At 38.1% G+C, this 25,723-nt stretch overlaps 1 protein-coding gene across 1 annotated transcript; it reads left to right on the top strand.

Annotated features, from left to right (window-relative positions):
- The first annotated feature begins 1,199 nt into the window (after positions 1 to 1,199).
- Positions 1,200 to 23,635, top strand: LOC109239046. Its single transcript, XM_019405549.1, has 15 exons — positions 1,200 to 1,342; positions 1,423 to 1,510; positions 2,140 to 2,241; positions 2,352 to 2,452; positions 2,555 to 2,776; positions 2,918 to 3,177; positions 7,524 to 7,677; positions 8,264 to 8,373; positions 8,482 to 8,569; positions 20,040 to 20,375; positions 20,452 to 20,526; positions 20,782 to 21,392; positions 22,266 to 22,374; positions 22,470 to 22,649; positions 23,053 to 23,635. The coding sequence occupies exons 5-15, from the start codon at positions 2,612 to 2,614 to the stop codon at positions 23,227 to 23,229; spliced, it is 2,265 nt and encodes a 754-aa protein (XP_019261094.1). The 5' UTR covers positions 1,200 to 1,342; positions 1,423 to 1,510; positions 2,140 to 2,241; positions 2,352 to 2,452; positions 2,555 to 2,611; the 3' UTR covers positions 23,230 to 23,635.
- Positions 23,636 to 25,723: the final 2,088 nt, after the last annotated feature.

The raw sequence follows: 25,723 nt of genomic DNA, 5'->3' as shown, positions 1-25,723 counted from the left end.
AAAAGCATTGCTTTTTCCTCCTATTCTTCTTCTCTTTCTTCAAACCCTCGAATCTAAAATTGGATTCTGTAAAAGCCTAAACTCATACTCGAAAGTCTAAAGATATAAAGCAAGACTTCAAATTCAGATCTCACGTGTGGATGTAGGCGCTGCAAAGGCTTAACTTCAAACCTCTACTCAAGGTTTGAATTTGAACTTCAAGTTTTGCGAATCCTAACTTCATAATCATAATACTTAATTTGAAAATTTCGGACCCACTATTTTCAACTTCAAACTGGTATGTCTGAAGTTGATCCATAGGCTATTAAACTTTAAAATTATAAATTTTGACTATTCTTTAAATAAAGGTCCTAAAAAGGGCTATTTATGCACTTCGTCCCTTGGGGAAGTGCACAGTTAGCCACTAATTAGAGATGTCTTTACTCTTTCGCCACTATTTAAAATGTAGTTACTCTTTAGCCAGTGCTTAATAAATTTTTATTCACCCGAACGAAATTACCCCTGTGCTAGACATGGGTGTTGTGTAAATATTAAGGACATGGTGTCCTTAACTTTATGAATGCTGTGTAACTATTAAGAACAAAGTGTCATGTATTTGCACCTTTCGTTGTTATACTTTAGGACATCATGTCCTTAACTTCATATGTGCAGTGTAAATGTTGGGGACATGGCGTCCTTAACTTGTATTTGCACATTTTGTTGTTAAACTTTAGGAATGTCCTTAACTTCATATGTGCAATGTAAGTGTTAAGTACATGGTGTCCTTAACTTCATGTGTGTAGTGTGAATGTTAAGGACATAGTGTCCTTAACTTTATGAATGCTGTGTAAATATTAAGGACATGGTGTTACTAACTTCATGAATGCTATGAAAATATTAAGGACAAAGCGTCCTATATTTCCACCTTCCCTTGTTAAACTTTAGGACATCATGTCCTTAACTTCATATGTGCAGTATAAATATTAAGGACATGACGTCCTTACCTTCATGTGTGCAATGTAAACGTTAAGGACTATTTACACAGCACTCGTGAAGAAAGGAAAAAAATATCTTTTTATATTAATTTTAATAGACTAGTGGCTATTTTTACTCAACATTAAAAATATTAGATAAAGCTTAAATATCATATTAAAAAGTGGCTATGCCACGCCATGTCTACTCGGCCCTTAACATGACTAATTTGGGCCAAATCGACATCAGGCCTACATGAGGCGAAGATTGTTAGGTAGACCTTCAGCTTTCTCCTTCCTTTCTCGAAATTCACCTCGGAAAAGAGTCAGAAAAAAGTGCACTAGTTTCAATTCAGACGCTTAACAGCCCTAACTAACTTTCAACGATTTAGGTGAATTTATTCATTAATTTTGTTAATTTTTGAATTATTTGAGGAAATGTTTGTTGAGGATCGGAAAGTGTGTGTTTTAGGTATGTGATGATGAAAGAGAAGAACCCAACAGCTGCTGCTGCTACTACTTCAATTTTCAAGAAAGTATTGTTGAATTGTTCAGCTCAGGTTTGTCCAATATGGGTATCCCTTAACTTCCTTTATTCTTTTCATTGTTTGTTTGTTTTTTCTTAAATTTTATACATATAGCTAAAAAAGTAAACTTTTATGTCCCTTGGTAAATATTTGATGTTTTCTTGATATCCTTTCTTTTCATTGTTTGTTTTTTCTTATATTTTATACATATAGCTAAAGAATTAAATTTATTTGTTCTTTGGTGAATTTTTTATGTTTTCTTGATATTCTTTGGTTTTATATGATCATGTATACTTGATTTGTAATGAGTAGGATAGTTCAAAGAATTATGACATATAAAAAGATATATTTGGTGGTCTTTCCTACAAGACTTTGTTACATGACAATTGAGGCTTGTGGTAATTGGAATTAACTCTAGTTTTAGAAAGGGCGGAAGGAGAAGGAGGGATTTTTTTTATGTGTGTATCTTAATTATGACCTGATGACTTACGGATAATGTAGGAGATGAATTATTACTTAAAATGAAACCTGCCACCCAGACCTAGCTGATCCTGCTTGTTGTGTTTCAATTGTTTCCATAACCCTTTTGTCAGAGATTGAAGAATATTGAAAGCATCAGGATATTTTAACAACTTATTACTGTTGCTCTTCATAAAACACAGGCGAAAGTGTACGGCAGTTGTGTTGCAGCAAAGGTTCCAGAAGTAGAACGTGATATGTGTTTAAAAGAATTCCTTGAATTAAGGAGCTGCATGCAGAGTGTGGTATGATAAACTCACCATCATTATTTGATAAAGAAAAGTTCTCAAAGTCTGTACCACAGGGTAGTATGTCATTCCTTCGTTTGCTGATGTTTACCTTGTTTATTTAACAGCTAAGAAGAAAGTGTTGAAAGTTGAATAGTGTGTGTGTATATATATATGCATGTCAGAGTGAAAAGCAGCTGTTGTTGAAAGTTAAATCATCCATGAAAAGGTTTGACGTTTTAGTTGTTTTTGAAGGATAATATTGTTCGTTTAATTGTAATGTTTTAGCATATAACTCGTTGCACTATTTTATTTGTTTCTTCATTTGCAGTTCAGCATAGTTTAGGTGTTTCTCAGGTCAGTAGTTCTACATAGGGGGAAGTGAAACATGTCAGCAAAAGCATCTTCTTCTCAGCCTTCTGGTTTTGGTAGTTCTGGTGCTCTATCACATGTGTATATCCAGCATCCACCCTTAAGAAGCAAAATCCCAGGAGCAAGAAATAGTTTTTATGATGATGGCACGAAACAGCTTATTGTACTCACATCTGATCAGGTAAAATGCTGAGAAGGAAAGATGAACTCAAAATTTATACTCAATCAAACATGGTCGGCATTGATATTTTGACAAGTGATGCTGCAATATTTCTTTGCAGCCTCTTATCATTGAACTAAATAGTGGTCACTCCTTTTGCAGGTTTTTTCTTGGAAAACAACTCCATTTGATCCAAATGTGACTCCATCCTCTGATTTAATAGGCGAAAGTCCAGTTTTGTCCATTCGATATTCTTTAGATTTAAAGCTTTTAGCTGTACAACGATCCCCTCATGAGGTTCATATCCAGAACAGAGAGAGTGGGGATACTTTCAGTCACAAGTGCAGGTCTGAATCAGAAAGGATTCTTGGATTCTTTTGGACAGATTCTCCGACGTGTGATATTGTCTTTGTGAAGACCAGGTATATAGCACAAATACTTATCTCTTAAGTTTCTTGTCTTTATTGGCTTTCAAACATAACTATTTGATTACTTCATGGTTCTTAAATGTTTACCCAAGAAAAGAAAAAATGGATTTGTATTAGTAACTCAAGCTACTTTTTGTCTTTCTGAAATTGGTATAATTGACTTTAAAATTAACCTCCTCAGATAGATCTTTATGACTATCGGTATATTCGCATGTTTAGTTTGGATATATTTACCTTATTTATTTCAGAATTTAGTTGTTTTCATGCTCATAACTAGAGTTTGGTACAAAGAGAAAAGAGCACTTTTCAGCAAACACCTGACAATTGTTTAATGAGGCAATAATCAACTATCTAGAAATCAATTTCAAAATCCAAACTAAACAGCCTGTTATTGTGAAGCCTGAAAGAATGTTTGTTATTATTTAATGGAGTTGGAGAATAATGTTGCAGTTCATAGTGGTTTTGGGTTTAGAGATAACGCTGAATCAATTGAAATGGAAGGAAAAATAATGCAGTCTTTCGGGATAAAAGAAGCGGATTGGCAGAAATTTGAGTGTATTGCCTCTGTTGCAGAGCAGCAGTGTGATTAGCCTCTGTTGCAGAGCAGCAGTGTGATTGATGGATCACTAAATTTTAGCCTTGAGGTAATGAGTTTGGCTATAACTGCAAAGTTTATGGTCAGTCCCGAAGAGCCTCTCTTCCCCTGGGGAGAATTTGATTCCTTTTCCAAGTGGGTATAGGTGGAAAAAAGTTCCCTATGCCTGAAAGGGCAATAAAGTTGCTTGGTTAGGCAATCTGCAGCGAAGGTGGAATGCCTATGCTCTTTGGGAAATGGTGAAGAACTTTGGACAAAAGAAAAACAAGGTCCAAGTACTGAGATTCTTTAGTGACTTGCTTGCTTAATTGTCAAGGTTGGATGTATTGTAAAGTTGAGATGTGCACCAAATGCTGACACCGATTATTCTGCTATAAAGTGAGTACTCCTTCTAGATGTTCAATCTATGACTGGGTTGTGAGAAGACGCGATGCTGGTAAGTTGTTTGAGAAAGTGGGAAAGATTATCTCTTTATATATGTAAAGGAAATAAGTATAAAGATGTGCACCTTGGTTTACTTTTTGGCAGATGATAAAATATATTAATACCCAATCTCTAATAAGTTGTTGATTAGACGTGCTTCGATACTTATGAAAAGGTTAACCCTGCACGGGATAAGCTGGAGTATTTTTTTTTTTTTGATTTGCACCGGGTGTCCGAGTCTCTAAGAGCCCCGACTAATCCCGGGGGTGCACAGGCCCTCGGCAAGGAGTTTCCCGCAAGTGCACCACGGTTAATTCAGGTTTTACCCAGTCCGATGGCCCTCAGAAATTGTTTGTACCTAGTGGGTTTCGAACTTGAGACCTTGAAAGGGAGCAAACCCTAAGGCTCAAGTCTATTGCCACCAGGCCAACCCCTGAGGGTTCCGGGATAAGCTGGAGTATTTTCCTAAAGAAGAGCAAAATTTTGCTATTAATTCATTATCATCTGTTATAGATGGGTTATATGAGGCAAAAATTGCTATAGCAGGAAGAAGTTTCCGCACATGAAGGAGAATGGCTGCATTTTGTTGCATGTTTCTAGTTTTCTTCTGTTAAAGTTAACACTCTCCATTTGCTAGAGACCAAAAGTGACCCAAAAAAATGCAAACTTGGAGGACATTTTATGCTCAATATGAAATTTGAAGGACAAAGTTAGATCAACTTTTAATCTTAGGGGACCATTTTGGTCATTTTCTCTTTTACGTGGTATCAGAACCTTTTGTAAGCCCATTCTCAGATCCATAACTCTGCCTTTAGAGGTCACCCCTCTGCATTTACTGTTCATGTTTGAACCCCATTTTGGGTTACACATGCACAATCCTTCATGGATTGTATAAGGGCGTCCAAAGGGGTTTATAAAGGTCTTGCGCCTACTCCACAATCTCCACCCATGGCCTTAAGGTGCTATGTTGGATGCCTAGATTCTTGCACATAATTTGCACAATGAATTTGTCTAAATGTGAACTTGAATTTTGAGTGGGCAAACTTGGTCCAAATAATGCTATAACCGAATTATAAAATGCAGCAATATCATGAAACTTATTGGACTGGACATTATGGTAAATATGATTACAATGGATGAAACATTATCTTGAAATAGGCGGACACATTCCATACCAGTTGGACCGAATTTTAAAATGCAGTAATATCACAAAACGTATTGGACCGGACCCGTGTTAGTGTTATCCAAGGCGAAAAGTGCATAAAAGCTCTAAGGTCTATTGGGGCTTTAAGCGCAAAGTGCAAATTAAGTGTGGGCTTTAAGGAAGAAAGGCGCAAATAGAGTAAAACTACAAATATGTATGTGTAGTCCAAGACTAATATATATAAGCATGAATACCAAATATATGGACAAAAAAGTTGAAGCAAATTTACGATAAAGTGAAATATCAATTGTTTAGTGCTACCATTTCAGGATTACGCTTATTGGCGAGGAAAAGAATGCCTTAGTGCCTTGATGAAAACACTGAAGCGCCCGTTAAGCGAGGCGAAGCGCTCAACGTGTATTAAGCCTCGCTTTGGGCTTAAGCGCGCGTTTGATAACATTGGACTGGACATTATGGTAAATATGATTACGACACCAAGCATTGGCGAAACTTTATCTTGAAATAGGCGGACACATTCCGTGTTTGTCAGACCGCTAAACTGCACCTTAGTACGCCCCCTACCCCCCCCCCCCCCCCCAAATCCCATAATTTATTCCAGTAACTACCTCTTGTCTCTAGCTTATGCACCCCGATCCAACTAGAAATCTTGTAGCATTGCTCTATGTGCCTGGTAGCTAATATTCGCGTTGCATGATAATTAATTCGTCCTAACTAGTTGTGCTTTGCCAGCAACACTCTTTCTGTTTAAATTATTTGATTTTCTTTTACTTAAGTAAAATGGAAGCGAAAGAGTTCAACTGTTCTAGTGTAGAAAGGAAAAAGAAATAGTGCTCTAATGAAAATGAAATTTTTAATGAGCATTGAGAATACTTTGCTTTTAAATAAAAGGAAAAAAAATGATTTAAGGATGCTTAAATGGTTTCAGTTCCTAAACTAAAGAAACAAAATTGTTTAAAATCAAAGTAAATACAAGTGATAACTGAGATATGCACGAGTAATTATTCGGTATAGATATACTAAACCTTAAGTAAGTTTTTCGTATATTCTTAAATATCACGAACCCATTCCGCACAAGTACGTCAAGGCAAATGAAGATTACATGTAACATATTTATGAGGACAGAGAAAGAGAAAATTATGGGCGTGATTGATAGCAATAGATAAAGGGAGTAAGACATGGCGATTAGAAATTGCGAAGTAACTTAAGACTATTGACAGATTAAAAATGGAGAGCAAGGAAGAATAGAGAATATGTGTCGGATAGGGAGCCTTGAAACAACGGCAAAGCTGTCTCCATGTGACTTATAGGTCACGTGTTCGAGCCGTGGAAGCAACAATTGATGCTTGCGTCAGGATAAGCTGTCTATATCACACTCCCTAGGTGCGGCCCTTCCCCGGACCCTGCGTGAACGTGGGATGCTTTTTGCACTGGGCTGCCCTTTTTCCTCTTTAGAAATCTTTGTAGTTTGTCCACGTGAGCATTCTGGTAGATAGTTACTGAAAAGTTTTTTTTGTATTATATTTGATTCTCCTGTGGACAAGGTATTGGTAATTTTGTTGTGTTAACGGTTAAGTGAGGGAAAAAGGTTTCTCAGAGAAATGCAAAGTAGAATGCTTTCTACTTAGGGAAAAGGGTAAAATTTGCCCTTGTACTATCCGAAATTGAGCAACTTTGTCCTCCATTAACTTTTGGTCTCATATTACCCTGGCCATTAGGAAAAGGTCTCATTTTTGTTCTTGACCCCTAATGGAGCTCCAAGCAGGTGGTAATTTTAAACCATAGTCAAGTCGGTAATTTTGGACCTTTTTTTCGGAGGATTTCAACGCGTGGAGTCCACTCAGTACGAGACTATTTGCTAACGGCAATGGTATGAATGGGCCAAAGTATGGTGGATGGAAAATTGAGCAATTTCGGATAGTATAGGAGCAAATTTTGACATTTTCCCTTATGCTTATGGATATCAAACCTTCTGCTTATAAGCATTACAACTATATCGTATATCGCGCCATTATATCATATAAGCATCGCTATTCAATAACAACAATTATTACCACGTCTCAATTCCAAACAAGCTTTGCTTAAATTAGTAAAATATATATGATTTTGAACATTTTCAACATTATTGGCATACATCTCTGATCTAGATTGCAACTGCAGCGGACTGGAGTTATTCTCATGCAATTTTGAATCAAGATCACTTCAATTGGCAGAGACTAAGAAATTGAATGTGAGCTGGTATGTCTATACTCATGAGAGTAGATTGGTGCTCCTTGCCTCGGGAATGCAGTGCAAGAGCTTTACAGGATATCAGGTTTATTTATAGTCTGTCGTGCCTTTTCTGTTTAGATCTCTAGATTGTTGGGATGAAAATACCTTACATCACTTTGCAGAATTCAGCATGATTGTTGACGATACATGATAAATTAAATGAAGCAACAGTTAAAAAGTCTCTTGATAGTAAACATAAACAGAGTTTTTTTTTGCTTTGGTTGGTATAATAATCTCTAGATCCAAATTATAGTGGGGTTGAATAGTTTACCAACCTAGTCTTTAAGGTTTCTCATGATTGGTGGTTTCAAGCTTAAGCTTCAGAGCTGAAGTATATGAAGCTTCACTGGTAGGAAAGCACTATCTGTTCTCTAAGGAAGAAATATCCATGTCTTCACCTTTCAGGATCATTACTGGTTATTCAGATTTTCTGATAAGCCCGCTTTTAGCTGAATTCTTTTTTTAGAAGTGAGATGTTTTCGTTTACTCGGCATATCATTGTCCTATTATGCCTTGTATGATTAAAATAGAGGCAATCCTTTGTATTCAGAATTCGTGAGATGTGTGATTCATCACGGAAATCCTTTTGATTTAGATAGTTTGACATCAGTTTTGATTCTGTTTTATAGATTTCATCAGTGGGAATAGTCCGATTGCCGAGGTTTGACATGGCAATGGCAAAATCTGACGCAAATAATAAGCCTGTCCTTGCCACAGAAGACATTCACATCGTCACAGTGTAAGAGCTTTTCCTGTTTTCTTTCCTTAAGTGAGATCTTTCACCTAATCTTCTTCATTAAGTAGATTTTTCACCTAAATTAAGATGTGTTTCCCTGTTAATTCGCAGTTATGGTAGGATTTACTGCCTGCAACTTGATAGAATAGCAATGCAGCTCCATTGTTACAGATTTTATCGGGATGCCGTTATACAACAGGTAAGCTATTACCAACACCAAGATATACGTATATTTACACAATGACGTCATATCATTCTTGACCCTTGAGATTTAGAAATTACATTGAAGTAGTAGTGGCTATAAAGATAGATTAAGAGAAAACTAGTGCTCTATGATTATGGTATCTGATTGTTTTAATACTTATAAAAAAGGGTACTGATGATTCTAATTGTCTAAGAGACAGTGTTGTAGCTTCTCAAAATAGCAGAAAGGTCTAAATTTGAATATGCTTCTTATAACTTATGGATAAATAAGCTTATACACCGATCAAAAAGAAGGGAAAAAACACTTATACACCGATCATTTGCTGGAAGCTATTTCCAATGAACTATCATATCTATTTTAAAAAGTTATATGGTAGTGAATATTGGGTTGCTAAAGTCCAATATATCCGCAATATAGTATGGCAGAGATGCGGATGCTAAGATGGATGGGCGGTCATACAAGATTAGATAAAATTAAAAATGATCAAATTCGCCAGAAGGTGCAAATAGCATGCATTAAGGATAAAATAAGAGAAGGTCGTTTGAGATGGTTTGGTCATGTCTTGCGTCGCATAACAGAAGCATTGGTCCGTAGGTGTGAAATTATGGTGAGTGAAGGTGTTAAAAATGGACGAGATAGACGTAAAATCACATGGAAGGAAGTTGTCTCGGAAGACCTACAAATCCTTGAAATCAATGCAGACTTAGCTAAAGATAGTGTACAATGGAAAAAAAAGATCCATATAGGTTATAATTACTAGATAGGAATAGGCTTTACATTTGTTAAAGAACTTTTATTGTTCTTATATATATATATATTCCCAACTATTATTTTATTTTGGCATGACGATCATATGAGTTGAGCTTAAAGAAAGAATTGAGGATTCATATCGCTGACCCTAACTTTGTTTGGGACTGAGTACTAGTTGTAATTGTTGCTGTGTCAAGAGGATTAAATTTTTTTCCTTCAATAATGTTAGCTGGCAAACTGCGTAAGGGAGTTTGAACCAACTAGCTATAAGTATAAGTTATTTAGTCAAAGGTCTTCAACACGAATCGATGGACAAAAAAGTCAAATTTGGACAGGGGCGGATTTAGCCCAAAATAAAGGTGCACGTAACCCATGCTTTCACCGTCAAACTAGGTATTTTATGTATATATTTCCTCAAATTTATCTAATATTATCTACTGGCGCCCATGCTCCGAGAAGGTTCAATGGTGCACTTGGTTGAAGGTTAAGTTATTTACTCAAAGGAATAGGGATCGATTCCCCCTTAATATTTTTTTCTCTCTCATTTCTTTAGTGGTGCACCCATATTTTAGAAATCTTAGATCCGCCTCTTTATTAGGAGACCCTAGTTGCTCAAATGAGGCTGAGTTTAGTGGGCATTTTCTTGATTAGAAGGCAATAGTTTCGGTTGATTGTGAATAGGTCACCCAAAACTATGGTTATCCCGTAGTTAGAGAAATCAAGAAGTCAAGTAGGAATTGTATATCATTATCAATGCGACTGGGTGTCCTTGAAAGTCTCAAGGGCTCTAAGAAAAACTGCTCTCGTGTATTCTCAAGCTTTCTACTTCCTTCAACAGCTTATTTGTGATGAAGTTATGATTGTCCCAATATAAAATGGGATACAAAAAGTAGAAAATCTCACACAAAAATGTGGTTTTCTTCAAAGACTATCTAGTCAGAATCATAGGTGCTCCAAAATTCACAAAATATATTACTAAATGGGCTAAGTTATTGTGATTACTGTGTCTTTCCTTCCAGATAGTCCTCACGAGTCCGTACGGGTCTACTTCCTGTGCTCTATTCCTCCTAAGAGTCCAGCTTGAGCAAATCTTTTACTGTGGTTGACATTGACATTCAGTTTCGAACAAGTTTCATACTATGCTCCATAACTAGTGTGGTACCTGATAGTGAAGCAACATATAGTTCAATTTTATCCTGATAGCTAGCTCATGATTTTTTTTTTAAAAAAACAAACCTCATGAAAGACCAGCTTATGTGAACTCTTTTCCTCTTTCTCAAGTTCGCAGTTGTTACATGCTGGTAGCTATATAAAAGAACATACTTCTTTTAGGTGTTCTTAGAGCCACTCCGAACAATGGGGGAAAGCCTTGGTTTTCCTCACCAGCAGCTTAGGATAGAAAAGACTTCAGCGTGAATAGCTCTTTGCTATATTCCCTTCCATGTCCGGATCCATGAATGATCATTTTTTCCTTAAAATGATTTGAGGAGATTTGGACTCTTCTATTTGCCAATCTTGCGACTTTTCTCTAGGTCTTAGGTTCCATAGCATCTATCATCTCTCACATTTTAGTTTCTTGGAAGTACAAGGATGGTCTCCCCCCCCCCTACCCCCCCCCCCCCCGCGCCAAATTCCTTAACTCCCACCTTGATAATGACTCTTTTGTTTGGTTCATTCATCCTTATTGTCAAAGGTGCGCTTAAACCCTGAAGCAAGCGAAAAACATGTTGAGCGCTTCGCCTCACTTAGCCAGCGCTTCAGTGTCGTAATCTACGCTCTAAGGCATAAGTTTTCTTGCCAACGAGTGTAATCCTAAAGAGGTGACACTAAACAATTAATATTTTACTTTATCGTAATTTTTTTTTCAATTTCTTTGTACATACTTGTTATTCTTGCTTATAATTATTAATCTTGGACTACACATATATATTTTGTATTTTTTTTCTCCATTTGCGCCTTTTTTCAGTAAAGCCCACGCTTTATTTGCGCTTTGCGCTTAAAGCCCCAATGGACCTTAGAGCTTTTTTATGCTTTTCGCCTCTTTGATAACACTGCGATCCCCCTCACGTTTCATGTAATGATTTTAATATCCATTAACTACTATTTTTCCTTTCCCCCATCCTTAATCCCTCCCTCCTTCTTTCCCCTCCTTTTGTCCCTAAACCTTGTCTTATACACCATAATGTTCCCCCCTCCCTTCATGTCTTCTAGTCAACTCCCGCTCTGTTGCTATCTCCTATTCGCCACTACCTCCTTTGGGTCATATTCAATGTCAAGTAGAAGTTGTATGGCCCTATCCTCCTTGCCCTCAAAAGTAAACAACAACAACGAGCCTAGTATTTCCGACAAGTGGGGTATGGGGAGGGTGAGATGTACGCAGCCTTATTCCTACCCTTGAAGGACAGAGAGGTTGTTTCCAATAGACCCTCAAAAGTAACACCCAAAAATTCCCCAAAGTTGAGGTATTTGTTCCCTCGCCAATTTGAACAATCTCCTTCCACCTTTGAAGATTGCTAAGAGTGGATATTCTCCTCCACTTCCACATTTTCTCCTCTAAGATTACCCATGTACTCAACCAATTGATCCTTTACCAAACCACTTCCAATGCTCACCTCCACCCAATTGAAAATTCTCCCTCACTGCCCAAGACCACGTAGATAACCCCCCGCCCCCTACGTCTTCCTTCAACACATTCTGTTTTAATGGTCTCACTGAAGAACCCACGTTGTTTGGGGCCACTGGGACTTGGCAGCAAACCATTAGTGACGCGGCAATATCCTTCGGAGGCCGGTTTTGCGAGATTAGAGGCCAACGAGGAAGGATCTTTAAATTTTAGAGTCTACCCACAGCTGTCCTCCACCTTTCTCCCCCAGTTAAACTGTTTTGCATCGGTTTCTGCATGCTCCAAGCTTTAATTGACTCTCATGGAGACCTCCTATCCTTAATCTCCCCCTCCTTCCTTCCCCTTGATCCATCCTTAACCTCCCTTCTTTCCCCTGCGTTTGATATCAGGTTGATTTTGGTCCTTTAAACCATTTGGTTTTTGGGTATTGAGGCAGTTTTGGACTTAGTGAACTGATTCATCCTACTCAACCAACCCGGTTCCTTTATCCGAGGGCACTGTAGTCCTTTTTGAAATTGACTCCATCACCAATTTAACTCTCTAACACCTCCTTTTTTGTGAATGCCTTTTGCAAAAACTGAAAAAGAATTTTAGTTTTTCAAAACAAATGCCACCTAAATTGAACTTGCTGGAAATTTTAATCCAAAGGAAATTGCTGGAATTTTTTTTCCAGAAAGTAGCCAAAAGATTTTGCACAATGGCCTGAATCGACCCTCGAGCTGCAGTATGGAAAAGACTGGAATGGCTAGAAAGTGAACGATTCCCATGGAAAGTCTACATTGGCGGAATAGGGTTCCAACCACCAGGAAGTTTAAAATTAAGTTGAAGTTGGAAGAGGAGTCCACCACCAAGAATCCAACAAAGTGGACTTGAAACTAATCGAGGCAGACTACACTCATTAGTCATTGCATAATGACAAAGTCTAGGAGTTTCTGGCGGTGCATGATGGCGCATGGAGGGTTTGGTAGCATTCTTGTGGGGGCCGGGGCGTGGAGGGTTTGACTGAAGCCCTAATCTAACATCTCTCATGCCTTCTCAAACTTTCTAGTTTTGTCTTTAGCTTATTCTCTAAATTTTCTGACCAGATCATTTGGCTCTTCCCATCCGCTCTTGATCTGACGTTAAAAATGCTAGTACATTAATTTTCTATAATCTGTATAGATTTGTGTGTGTTGCTCCTAATTTGATTTTTACTAGTGTTGCTGAACTAGTTCTTAGGAATGAACAACATTCAGGTGACCAACTGCATCAGAACCAAGTGTAGGCAGAAATGTCTCTTTTAAACATTTCTGAGAGGAATATGGTGTATCTGATATTCATATGACATTCTATTTTTTCATCCCCTTTTTTGGTTTTTTTTGATGAAGTAATGTATTGAATTAAAGGCATCAAGAAGATGCAAGAGATTACAGTAGAGAGCTTGGTTAACTCGTTAGGACAAAAAAACTATTCTAGAGCCTTAAGTTAACCAAGGGCAAAAATCAGTGGTCACTAAACCATTGAGAGAGAGCTAATGAAGTCTAAGAGGGGGATGATATCATTTACAGGGGAGAGATTACTCCAACTAAAAAGATTAATTAGACATTTAGACTTCAAGTGTCCGTTGGATGTTGAAATGCCATCAAAACATCTACGATTCCTCTCTGTCCATAGACACCAAAAAATACAGAATGGGATCATTTGCCAGATCTTTTTGATGGATCTATCAACTTTCCATAGGCTCCAGCTAAGAACTGCATCCCTCATGTTCTGTGGCACTGCCCAGTTGAAGCCAAAAAGTGCTAAGAACATGTTCCAAAGGTCTGATGCCACAGCACACTGTAGAAACAAGTGTTTAACCGACTCAGTGTTGAGCTTGCACATGTAGCACCTATTTGCCAACTGAAAATTCCTTCTGCTAAGGTTGTCCGGGTCAAAATAGCTTCATAGAGGGTTGTCCAGGAGAAACACTTGACTTTTGTGGGCAGTCTTGTCTTCCAAATCAGCTTCCATGGCCAAAGCTCAATCATGTCATTAGATGCACTTAGTTTGCTATAACCGGCCTTTACAGTGTAGTTACCTCTTACGGAGTTACCCCACCTTAAGCTGTCTGGGACTTGAGAGTCCCCTTTGGCTTCTTCAAGAGTTCTGTAAAGATCAAGTAGCTGGTTTAGTTCCCAATCCTGCATATTTCTTCTGAAGTGAAGATCCCAGGTGTTCCCTGCTCTATTTTGGGCTATGGAAGAGTTGGTGTCTGAGGCAATCCGTTATAGGTCGGGATGAGAGTCTTTTAAAGCTTGGTTGTTGAGCCATCTATCCTTCCAGAATTTAATGTTGTTGCCATTCCCAGCCTTATAGGACACTTCTTGAAAGAATGCTTCTTGAAGGTTGTTGATATGCTTCCACGGGCCAACTCAATGTTGGGCTCTATTTTGCTTGGTGCACCACCTGTTTTGCACCCCATATTTTGCATTTACTACCTCTTTCCATATGCTTGTTGATTCTTGAGCATATCTCCACCACCACTTCATGAGCAGGCTCTTGTTATGCTTGGCCAAATCTTTGATTCCCAGACCACCTTGATTTTTTGGCATGATCACTGTTGGCCACTTCACTAGATGGAATTTGTGGCCTTCACTATTTCCTTCCCATTGGAATGATCTCCTAATTTTGTCCAATTGTTTTTGCACCTTGTTTGGCATGGGAAAAGGGACATAATGTAGGCGGGGATACTAACCCTCAGGGGTTGGCCTGGTGGCAATTGACTTGAGCCTTGGGGTTTGCTCCCTTTCAAGGTCTCAAGTTCGAAACCCACTGGGTGCAAACAATTTCTGAGGGCCATCGGACTGGGTAAAATCTGAATTAACCGTGGTGCACTTGCGGGAAACTCCTTGCCGAGGGCCTGTGCACCCCCGGGATTAGTCGGGGCTCTAAGAGACTCGGACACCCGGTGCAAATCAAAAAAAAAAAAAAAAAGTAGGCGGGGATACTATCTATAACACTGCTGATTAGAGTCAGTCTACCACCCATAGAAAGATACTGCATTTTCCATGTTGCCAATTTTTTCTCCACTCTCTCAATTACTCCATTCCATATCTCTGTTGCCTTGTACTTAGCTCCTAGAGGGAGTCCTAAGTAGGTTGTAGGAAGGGAGCCAATACTGCAGCCCATTAGATTAGCCAGCTCCTCCAGATTTGGAACTTCATTCACTGGGTAAATCATGCTCTTCAACATATTGATGTGCAGTCCTGAGATAGCTTCGAATAGGAGTAGTGTCAGGTTGAGGAATTGCACCTGAGATCTCTCTGCCCCACAAAAGATTAAGGTGTCATCTGCGTAGAGTAAGTGAGTGACTGTGACGGATGTGTCTGCATTAATTCCAACCCTGAACCCATCAATCCATTGCATTTGTTTTGCTTTATCTAGCATTTTACTCAGGCCCTCCATAGCTAGGATGAATAAGAAAGGTGACAGAGGGTCACCTTGTCTTATTCCTTTTTGAGGAGAGAAAAAGCCCACTGGAGATCTGTTCACTAAAACAGAGTACTTGACTAAAGTGATGCTGAATTTGATCCATCTGACCCATCTGTCCCCGAACCCCATAGCTTTCAACATTGAAAGAAGGTATGACCAGTTAACTTTGTCAAAAGCCTTCTCAACATCTAGCTTGCAAAGAATTCCGGGGATTCCTCTTTTCAGCCTCTCATCTAACATTTCATTAGCTACTAGAGAGGCGTCTGTGGTTTGTCTGTTCTTCAAGATAGCACTTTGCTCGCCCGAAACTAGCTTCCAATTACTTCTTCAGTCTCTCGGCTAAAGTTTTGGCAACAATTTTGTAAATGCTTCCAATGAGACTTATTGGTCTAAAGTCTCTGAGTTCTATTGCACCTTTCTTCTTGGGAATGAGAGCGATGAAAGAGGCATTGCATGATCTAACCATGAAGCAATGTTGATGGAAGTGGGAAAGAGCCCCCATAATTTCAGCTTTGATGAATGGCCATGATTGCTGGTAGAAGGTCATTGTGAAACCATCTGGACCTGGGCTTTTATCAGGTGCGCAGGAATTAATTGTTGCCAGTACTTCTTCCTCCTCAAAAGATCTTTCAAGCCATACTTTTTCAGCTGGTGATAAGCTGGCCAATCCTTCAAAGGTCACTGAAGGCCTCCATTGCTCATTCTCAGTGTATAACCCTTGAAAGAATCTTAAGATTTCATCTTTGATTTCATCACTGTCTTCAGTTAAATCATCCGCAATCAATAACTTGTCAATACAATTGTTTCTCCTATGAGAGTTGGCCATTTTTTGGAAAAACTTTGTATTCCTGTCTCCTTCCTTGAGCTACAAGCACCTTGATTTTTGTCTCCATGACACCTCCTCCGCCTTTGCCAACTTTTTTAAATCGAGCTTTATGTGCATTGATTGTTCCTTTTCGGTCTGAGTCAAGAGTCTATTTTCTGAAATTTGTTCCAGCATAGTTAGCTCTTCCAAAAGCTTATTTCTTTGAGCTTCCAATTGGCCAAAGGTAGTTCTGTTCCATTCTGAGATGTCTTTTTTCAGCCTTCTCAATTTTTGCACCAGTATGAAGTCGGGGCTGCCCCTAATAGTGTAGCTGTTCCACCATTCTTCAACTTGAAACCACATGTTTCTTGAAGTAGGAGGGATTTGATTGCCAGTCACCACATTTCAATAGAAGAGGCCTATGGTCTGAATCAACTCTTGGTAGGGCCAATTGTTTGATCGCCTTAAAGTTATCATTCCACTCTGGTGATATTAAAAACCTATCAATTCTGGAAGCTTGCAAGGAGTCCTCTCCCCTGAACCATGTGAAATTGGCACCTTGAAGTGGCAAATCTATGATGCCTAGGTCTTGAATGATGTCAGAGAAAGATTTCATTGCCCTGGACCTGCTGATGCAGTTGTATCTTTCGCTTTCAAATCTACCAACATTGAAGTCCCCACCAATGACCCAATGATCCTCCCAAATGCTTCTAATAGCTGCAAGTTCATGCCAGAAGACCTCCCTTTCTAAATTGTTATGAGGACCATAGACTCCTGTGAAACACCATTTGAAATCATCCTGAACCATGTGAAATTGGCACCTTGAAGTGGCAAATCTATGATGCCTAGGTCTTGAATGATGTCAGAGAAAGATTTCATTGCGTTGGACCTGGTGATGCAGTTGTATCTTTCGCTTTCAAATCTACAAACATTGAAGTCCCCACCAATGACCCAATGATCCTCCCAAATGCCTCTAATAGCTGCAAGTTCATGCCAGAAGACCCTTTCTAAATTGTTATGAGGACCATAGACTCTTGTGAAACACCATTTGAAATCATCCTGTAAGCTTTCGAGCATACATGTAATTGTGTAATGACCTTGATAAACCCCCCTGTTGGACCATTGCCTTTTATCCCAAAGCACGATGATTCCTCCACTTCTCCCAGTGAGTTTAGAGCTGCCCAGTCGACCCATCTATTTCCCCATACTTGTCTGATCAAAAGTGGTGACCATTCTGCAATCTTTGTTTCTTGAAGACATACTATATCAGCCTTCCATTTGTGAATTAGAGACTTTATTGTACTCCTTTTTTCTGCTTCATTGAGACCCCGCACATTCCAGCTAAGGATTTTGATCTTCATCCAGAAAGAGCTTTGTAGTACCTGCTCCTTACCCCTTCTTTCGATCCGTCCGAATTCATTCCCCATTTTAGTCTTTCTAGCTCTAATTTTTGCTTTGGCTTGCCCTTCGCGCTGGCCTTGGTTAAGGCTTTCTGATTATTGATTTGCTCCAGTCTTTTTTGTTCCATTCGCAATACTATGCCCAGAATCTCGTGCTCAAACCCAGCAAAATGGATACCAAATGCCTTGCATGCTTTGACCATTACTGCTTTGGTCCATCTTGAAGTTTCGATGACTGCTGGGGAACTGATAGGCTGTGAACTGGTGGAACCCAGTTCATACCAAGGGAGGGAGAGAGTTTCACAAGAGGATGCTTCAGCTTCAGAGCTACTCACAGATTCGAATAGCTTTAGAGATGGCAGAGATGGTATAATTGACTTCAACAGTTCTGCCTCGTCATCTGCTTCTGATGCAGGTTCGCCTGTAAAGTCGCTGGCCATATTAGAATATTGAAGCCCTTCTATGGCTTCTAATTCTGCTGCAATTGGATCAAATTGATTGGAAGTAGATACTGGGCTATTTTTTTTAACACATGGATCCAGAAGGGGCCCAATTGCTCGCCATTTCCCTTTTGATTTTAATATGGGTTTTGGGCCTCTTCTGTAATAGACTTGGTCCATTTTGTGGCCCAACCTGTTTGAACCCTCTAAGCCAGACTTTGGTTTTTTAATTAGGGCTGGCCCACTCGGCGTGAAATCGAAAGAGGTCATGTGAACCCCATTTGAATTAAAGGGGCACAGACTCCTATGCTGCTTTGAATAAACTGATGGGTTAATAACCACTGGTTTCTCCAGTAACGTCTTCGATTGGCTTGAGGAGGCTGCTGCAGGCGGTGGTTCCACCCTTTTTCCCTTTTAATTGAGCAGTTTTTTCTTCACCCTCCACCACGATTCTTGTAAGTTGATCATCCAAAATTGAGATTTTAAATCTCTTTCCATCTAACACCAGATCCAACTCCTTGGGAGTGACTTTTATTTTGTTTTGAACACAAATTCTTGCCCAGTAAAAGTGTGTTCTGTTTTTAGTATCTTCATCTACATCAACATAGCCTCCACAGAGCTCACCAATTTGACGAAAAGAGTCTGTTGTCCAGCCGTGTAAAGGGATGCCAAAAGCTTTGACCCACCTTTCCCCTGCTTTATTTTCCATTGGTGACGACCCATATTCCGGCGACCACCATTCGAGGGATAGCCGTCTACCGTTCCAGTACCAGTCCCCCGCTTTGACTCTAGCAGCTTCTTGTTTTGAGGGCAATTCAAATAGGAATTTGTTGTGCGCAATCGGGGTGATTTTGAGGCCAGCCGTCACTTTCCACCTTGTGAGGAACCATTTCTGTATAGCTTCTGGATTGGGGCTTGAATTGAATGGGTCGTTGAAGCAGCCGACTAGACATTTTGCTAAGAAACCTTTTGTTCCACCTGAGGTTCTATCTTCCACCTGCTGTAAAGGCCATCTCGATATTTCAGCAGCAGCTTTGAAAGATTTCTTTTGTAAATCTGTGAATTTCTTGAATTTGTAATTTGATGCTTCCCCGGGAAAGTGTAAGATTTTCTCTGATATATCTCCCCAGCCTTTGTTATGGACCACCTGTGGGATGATAATTGCCCTTTTCCTTTCCCCTACCCAAACTTCAATTCTTAGATACCTGCCATAGCTGTTGTAGTTTTGGTATACTCTATAGACGTATGCTTGAATCTTCCTCCCCCATCTTCTGTATTACCATAACCACGCGATGCTTGCTGCATTTGATCACAGACCCATCTCAAATTATCCTCATCTATCTGGATTTGGCGTGTGAATCGTCGTCCACGTTCTATCCATACGAACCATCTGTCAGTTCCTTTGCAATCTTCAACGAGCTCAAAAGATTTGTCACCTGAAATGAAAAAGGATTTCCTCCCCATAGAGACCGGAGAGAGGACTCACCGGAAGGAGGAGATCAGAAAGAGAGAGATTGAGGTGGCACGAGTCCCAAGTCAGAGCTCATTTTGTGCTTTAATTTGGTTAAGTTCCTGGCTTTTCTAAAACATTTGTTTATGGACCACCTCTGGGATGGTAATTGCCCTTTTCCTTTCCCCTACCCAAACTTCAATTCTTAGATACCTGCCATAGCTGTTGTAGTTTTTTGGGTTTTGTTTAATTGAAATGATGTCTTGTGTTTAATTGCTTGTACTTCTAGTTCATCTCTAGAGCTTCTTGTCCTTAAAACATATATTGGTCTGCTTTTTGATTGTATTACTGAGAGGTTGGCTTTCTTCTAGAACTTGAGGTCAAATAAATGCATTAACGTAATGATATAGGTGAAAGTTACACTTTGGAGGATTTCATGTGGTATTTGCTCTGCTTGCATTTATATTGGCAGATACCAACTTTTATTTAATATTTGTCGGAAATAACTTTTCCTTCTCTGATGACTCCTAATTATACTTCCAGGGTTCTTTGCCAGTTTATTCCAATAAGATAGCTGTCAGTGTGGTAGACAATGTACTGCTTGTTCACCAAGTGGATGCGAAGGTGGTTATTATGTATGATATATTTGCAGATTCTCGAGCACCTATATCTGCTCCACTTCCATTATTAGTTAGAGGTTTCTCTAGAGCAAATGCTGCAGCCTCTCAATTGATGTGCCAAAATGATGAAGGTCCGGCGGGAAAGGACTCAAATCATGGTGAAACAGTCATCTATGCAGACGAGTGGGTATTTCTCGTTCCAGACCTTATATGTGATATTGCTAATGGAGTTTTGTGGAAGATCCATTTAGATCTGGAGGTAAATTCTGAATCTCTGATTGCTAGTCAATATCACGATACGGAAGTTACTGTACTACTGTCTTTATCTTTTGCAGGCCATTTCTGCTAGCAGCTCAGAAGTGCAAACAATCCTTGAATTTTTGCAGAGGAGGAAATTGGAAGCAAATAAGGTCTCATCTTTCGGTTCTAATTTCTTTTAATGCAGCTGCTGCTTGCGCATTTACAAATGTTGATTTTTCCTGTTTTATGCATGAACATGTTGTGTTGCAAAAAATAATGGACGATTTGCTCTGGTTTATTTGTTGGGATAGAAGCAGTTTCCATCGCGACATTAATATTTTTGTATCAATAGCACCTCCCAGAAATGTCTGTTGAATATTTTGCACTAAGTTAATATTTTCACCATCTGAAATTGTCTGTTTCAGGCTAAACAGTTGTGTTTGGCAATTGCTCGGACAATTATTCTCGAACGAAGACCTGTGCCCATGGTAGCGAGGGCAATAGACGTCTTAGTGAATTTTTTCTCTCTTTCAATAAAAACTGGAATATATCAGGCAGGGTCAAAAGTGGAGAGAAGTTCAACAGCCAGTGGTTCTAATGTTAATAGTGCTGTTGGTGAATCCATCGATCAAGCAGATGCATCTGAAAAGTCACTAAAACAAGAAAGCGCTAGTGGCATGCACGACAAGTCTATTGTCAATTCCTCTTCCTTTACGTCGGACACTGAGGACAATGTTAGCTTTGCACCAAATAGAGGCAAATCTAAAAATGTCCATTTGTCTAGTAGTAAACAAGATGGAGGTTACTTGGTGGGCACAGATATATCTGGTGTTGAAGCTCAGCCTTCTGTTATACGACCTCAAGCTCCTGGACCAGGTAGCACTCCCCTAAGAACTGATGAGCAGCAGGAGTCTCTGGTAACTTCTGCTGCAATATCCCCTGATGATCTGTGCAGCTTTGTGTTTGCTCCTGTAGAAGAAGAAATAGCCGGGGATTCGTCTTACTTGGTTGCTGTCATTGTTGAGTTCCTACGCAGGTACACTCTCTCGGAGCTATCTCATAAATAAGTAACTGCCATGATGCCATCGTTATCTAATCACATTTAGAAAGAAAGAAAAAATTTGAATATTACATTCACTAATATAGGATGCAATAATTCTGCTGTTAATAAAAGATAGTTCGTCTGTGAGGATCCATTTTTGACCCCGAAAAAAATATACAAGACTTTTTCAATGGAAGTTTTGAGTCAAACCAATCTTACCTCAACAGTAGGTCACAGGTATTTAAATGATATCACTTCTTCCCCTTGCTCCCTTTCTTATACGTTATTATCCTTTTTAAAAAGTTACCTACATTATATCCATATTGTTATAATCAAAAAAGTTTATAATTTATTCCAGTTCATGTATTTGTTTAAAAGAAAAGTTACTATCTGTTTTCTTTTTATTTTTCTTTTTATGTTGTTTTATGTTAGAAATTTACTATTAGTCTAATGGTTGTTCAGGAATATTGTTACAATGCTAACATGATCTAGATGAACTAGTAATGTGGATGTTTGATTGATAGTCTTAAAAAATAAATGATTGCCAATTAGTTTTTAGTATCGTTAAAATATCCAATCCTTTTTGGATCCAAACACTGATTGTTTTTCAGAAAATTTTCCGAAAGAAAACTTATTAAGAAAATTTACCACCAAACTGTTCAAACCCCATCCAAAATTTCTCCTAAAATATAGGACTCACCTTGTCTATAACTAAATCCTCATCCGTCTGAACTGCTACAGTTTTACCATGTTCTTACTGCTGGTAAAAGGACAAAAAGTTGCTTGTTCTTCTTTCTGACCAGTTATCTTCTTTTGATGCATAAACTGTTCTTCTGTATCTTATAGATCATGTATCCATTCTTTCAGTGCTAACCTGGAAAGGTTGAAAGTGCCTCCGAATATTTATATATTGATGATACAGCTGCTAGCACGGAACGAAAATTATGCGGAACTTGGATTGTTGATCATGAATAAGGTTAGCAAATTGTGGTAGTCTATATTTTAAGAAATGCCAAGAGTTTGTGATAAACACTTTATATGAGCCCTAAACTTGTGTTTATTGTGTTTCAGATAATTGAGCCCTCAAAAGAAGTTGCAATGCAATTATTGGCGTCAGGCAGGCAGAATTTTCAAACAAAGAAGTTGGGCCTGGATATGCTCAGAGAGCTCACATTACACCATGACTATGTGTTGCTACTTGTTCAAGATGGATACTATCTTGAAGCTTTACGTTATGCCCGGAAAACTAAGGTATTCTTAAGTTTCCGTGCATCCGCTAATTCCAAAACCTAACTATCAATCTTGTCAAAGAACTAGAATAATAAAGATAAAAAAGAACCTTGAGTTCAGCTCTTTTATATGTGCATGCTAAGTTTACATGTGCGAAAGCCTGAAGGTTTCATTCTTGTAAGTCTTCTGTACTTGATGCCAATGTTGGATTTGGGATTGGTTTGTTGAGATTAGCACTACACCTGCCTGACCACTTCAACAGTACTTTACATCTATTGATTACACTGTTTCACTAATGTGCCAATATTATTTGGTTTCTGGCTGGGCTTTATCTTCCGTTTCTGTTGTGATTTTACTCTATACAAAACTTGAGAAAAAAATTCTTGTACGACTGAGGATTCTGACATAATTGAGTTTTATTCAGGTGAATACTGTTCAGCCTTCATTGTTTCTTGAAGCAGCTTATGCTTCTAATGACTCGCAACACCTGGCTGCAGTTCTTAGATTTTTCTCAGACTTCATTCCTGGGTTCAATAGCACTACTGACCACCAAAAATATAGCCGTTGTCTTGCTGAGATAAATTCAGTGGTTACTGCTTGAGGCCACCTTGACATAAATCAAAAAGTTGAACGCTTTGTTCCCCCATGAAGACCAACCTTTTGTTCAGTGTCCAAAAGTTTTGAAAGATGACCCTTGTGACTTCATGCAAGCACAGTAGAACCAGATAATGCAGGTAAATTTGTGCTAAACAGACATAAATAAGCTATAGGGTTTTTGAGGAAACTTGGAACATGTGTTGATTAATAAGACAGGAATGTAGTAATTTACTCCTTTTTTTTTTTTTTACTTTTGAATTTTTAAGTTTTAGATTCTTTACCCTTTCGTCGGATGTTTTGGGTAGAGGATGGGGAAGGGTACACATGTACTGTTGTGATGAAGAAAATGACTTACATGTTTTATACACTAATTCCATATTAGATGTGAAATTGACCTAATTGCTCGTGAACTCCCAGCAATAGTAAAGTGACCTTTTAACAACTTGTCTTTGTCAACAAATTTTGTACAATCGTCTTTTGGTGTTGTAGGTCTATGGCTGCAGTGGAGGTGATATTTTCTTTTTTCTTTTTTCTTTTTTGTTTAGTCACTCGATATTCGCCGAGTAGGTCCATGGAGTGAAAATAGCATGGGTTGGCCAGTTTTTCGGATTGATAATTGAAAAATAGCCAGCATTTGCAAAGTCCTAAATAAATAGCTGCTTTTTTATGCAGAGATAAAATCTAGATAAAAATACCCTAGCTGAAACACGAAAAGTTCCAGCACAATATGATGGATTATGGAGCTCCACTGCGTATAAACTTTCAGCATATTGTGTTGGAACTCATCACATTATATATATATATATATAATCGAATTTTATTATATTATGCTGGAAAATTTTCAGATTTTTAAGGTGTTTCTGTTTGGATTTTATTTTTACATGAAAAGTGGCTAAATTTTAATTATTTTTGAAATTATGGCTAATTTTCAATTAGCAATTGTAGATCAGGTTATTTCTGATTTTTCCCCGTCCATGGAGGGGTTAAAGTTCTCCTTACCATCACTCATGACTTTGTATAGACTTATCATATTTACCTCAAGTCTCATAGGAATTATACATATTTTACCTATGCAATCGCCAAGTAGGCCTAAAGGAAGGAAGTCGTATACCCCCAGAGTTGCACACCGACAAATTTTCTGAAGTTCCATCTTCTTAGTCTATATAAAACTAAAAAAACAGAAATACTAATTAGAAGAAAGTATATGTTGGAAAACTTATTAGTAGAGAATTTAAAAACGAGTTCAAGTGATTTCCCTTTCAGTTCTGGAAAAGATGATAAATTATTAGTACAAATTTAAGATAGAAAAGTTTTTATTTGAAATTCTGGTATTCATAGTCTAGTGGTTCGATTGATTTCCTCACATCCTCTAACATTTAGGTGGGATAGAGATCATAATTCTTTATATTATCTTATAAAAATAAAAAATGGTTGGTAATATGGACTGATTTTTTTCCATCTAACACCAAAAAGAAACTTATACCAACTATTTGTACAGTGAGTAACATGGACTATTGAATTATGTGCCAGATTTAGCAAAAAGAAAAAAAGATCAAATCACAATACTTAAATAAAGAAAAATAATTTATTTCGGGAAAATGACATTGTATAGCCGCTCTCAAAATAATAACCAAATAAATATATATCTTTTGTATATATACATTTTGTATGTTATATACAAAAATTATATAAATTTTATACACTTTTTCGACTAACTAATGTAAATAGTTTCTGATTTTGATTGTACAGCAGCTTTCTGCCTTTCTCTTTATTTAATTTTTCTTTTGGGTGGTTTGGGTTGTGGGGAGGGGGGGGGGGGGGGTGGTTTAAAATTTTAATAGTATCTTAGTGTGATGTAATTGGACTTATTATGGAAAGTATATTAGAAGACAATTAGTGACCTTTATTAGTTAGCTGATACTGACATCAACATCTAGGCCTTTTGGTGAGATACTTTAATCATGCAACTCTAATATTTTATATTTATTATTTTCCTTTTGCTTTATAGTGATAAAGATACCAATTCAATAAAATAACGACGAACGAAAGCATTTGCTAATAAGATTGGAAATTTGGAATAGTGTAAATAATCAATACATGAAGCCATCCAGAATAAGCACAACAAATTTGAAAAAATATTAGCGATGGGACAAAGAAAAATATTTATTTTAAGAACATATGTATTTACGTGGTCACGCGGTCAACAAAGTGCAACAAACATGAAAATTACAGTGTCAAATTCCAACAATGACAAAACATAGGGTGATTTTTTTTTTCACGTGCCTAAAGTGTGGTGTATAGTGTTACCTAATACATGTACTAATGGAGATAATAAGAACTAAGTGGAATAATCGAGTTTTTCGCCGATACCATTGCGGTAAAAAATATATAAAACCTCAAATTTCACGATTGACGTTTTATTTTTATTGTTTTTATTTTTGTACAATTATTGAAAGAATTAGAGAAAGAACAAAAAAAGAAAAAGCCTGTTTGTTAAG

Source organism: Nicotiana attenuata, unplaced genomic scaffold (assembly GCF_001879085.1).
Source record: "Nicotiana attenuata strain UT unplaced genomic scaffold, NIATTr2, whole genome shotgun sequence".
Lineage (NCBI taxonomy): Eukaryota > Viridiplantae > Streptophyta > Magnoliopsida > Solanales > Solanaceae > Nicotiana > Nicotiana attenuata.
Note: the sequence above shows the minus strand (reverse complement) of the source record. Positions and strands in the feature narration are given on the sequence as shown.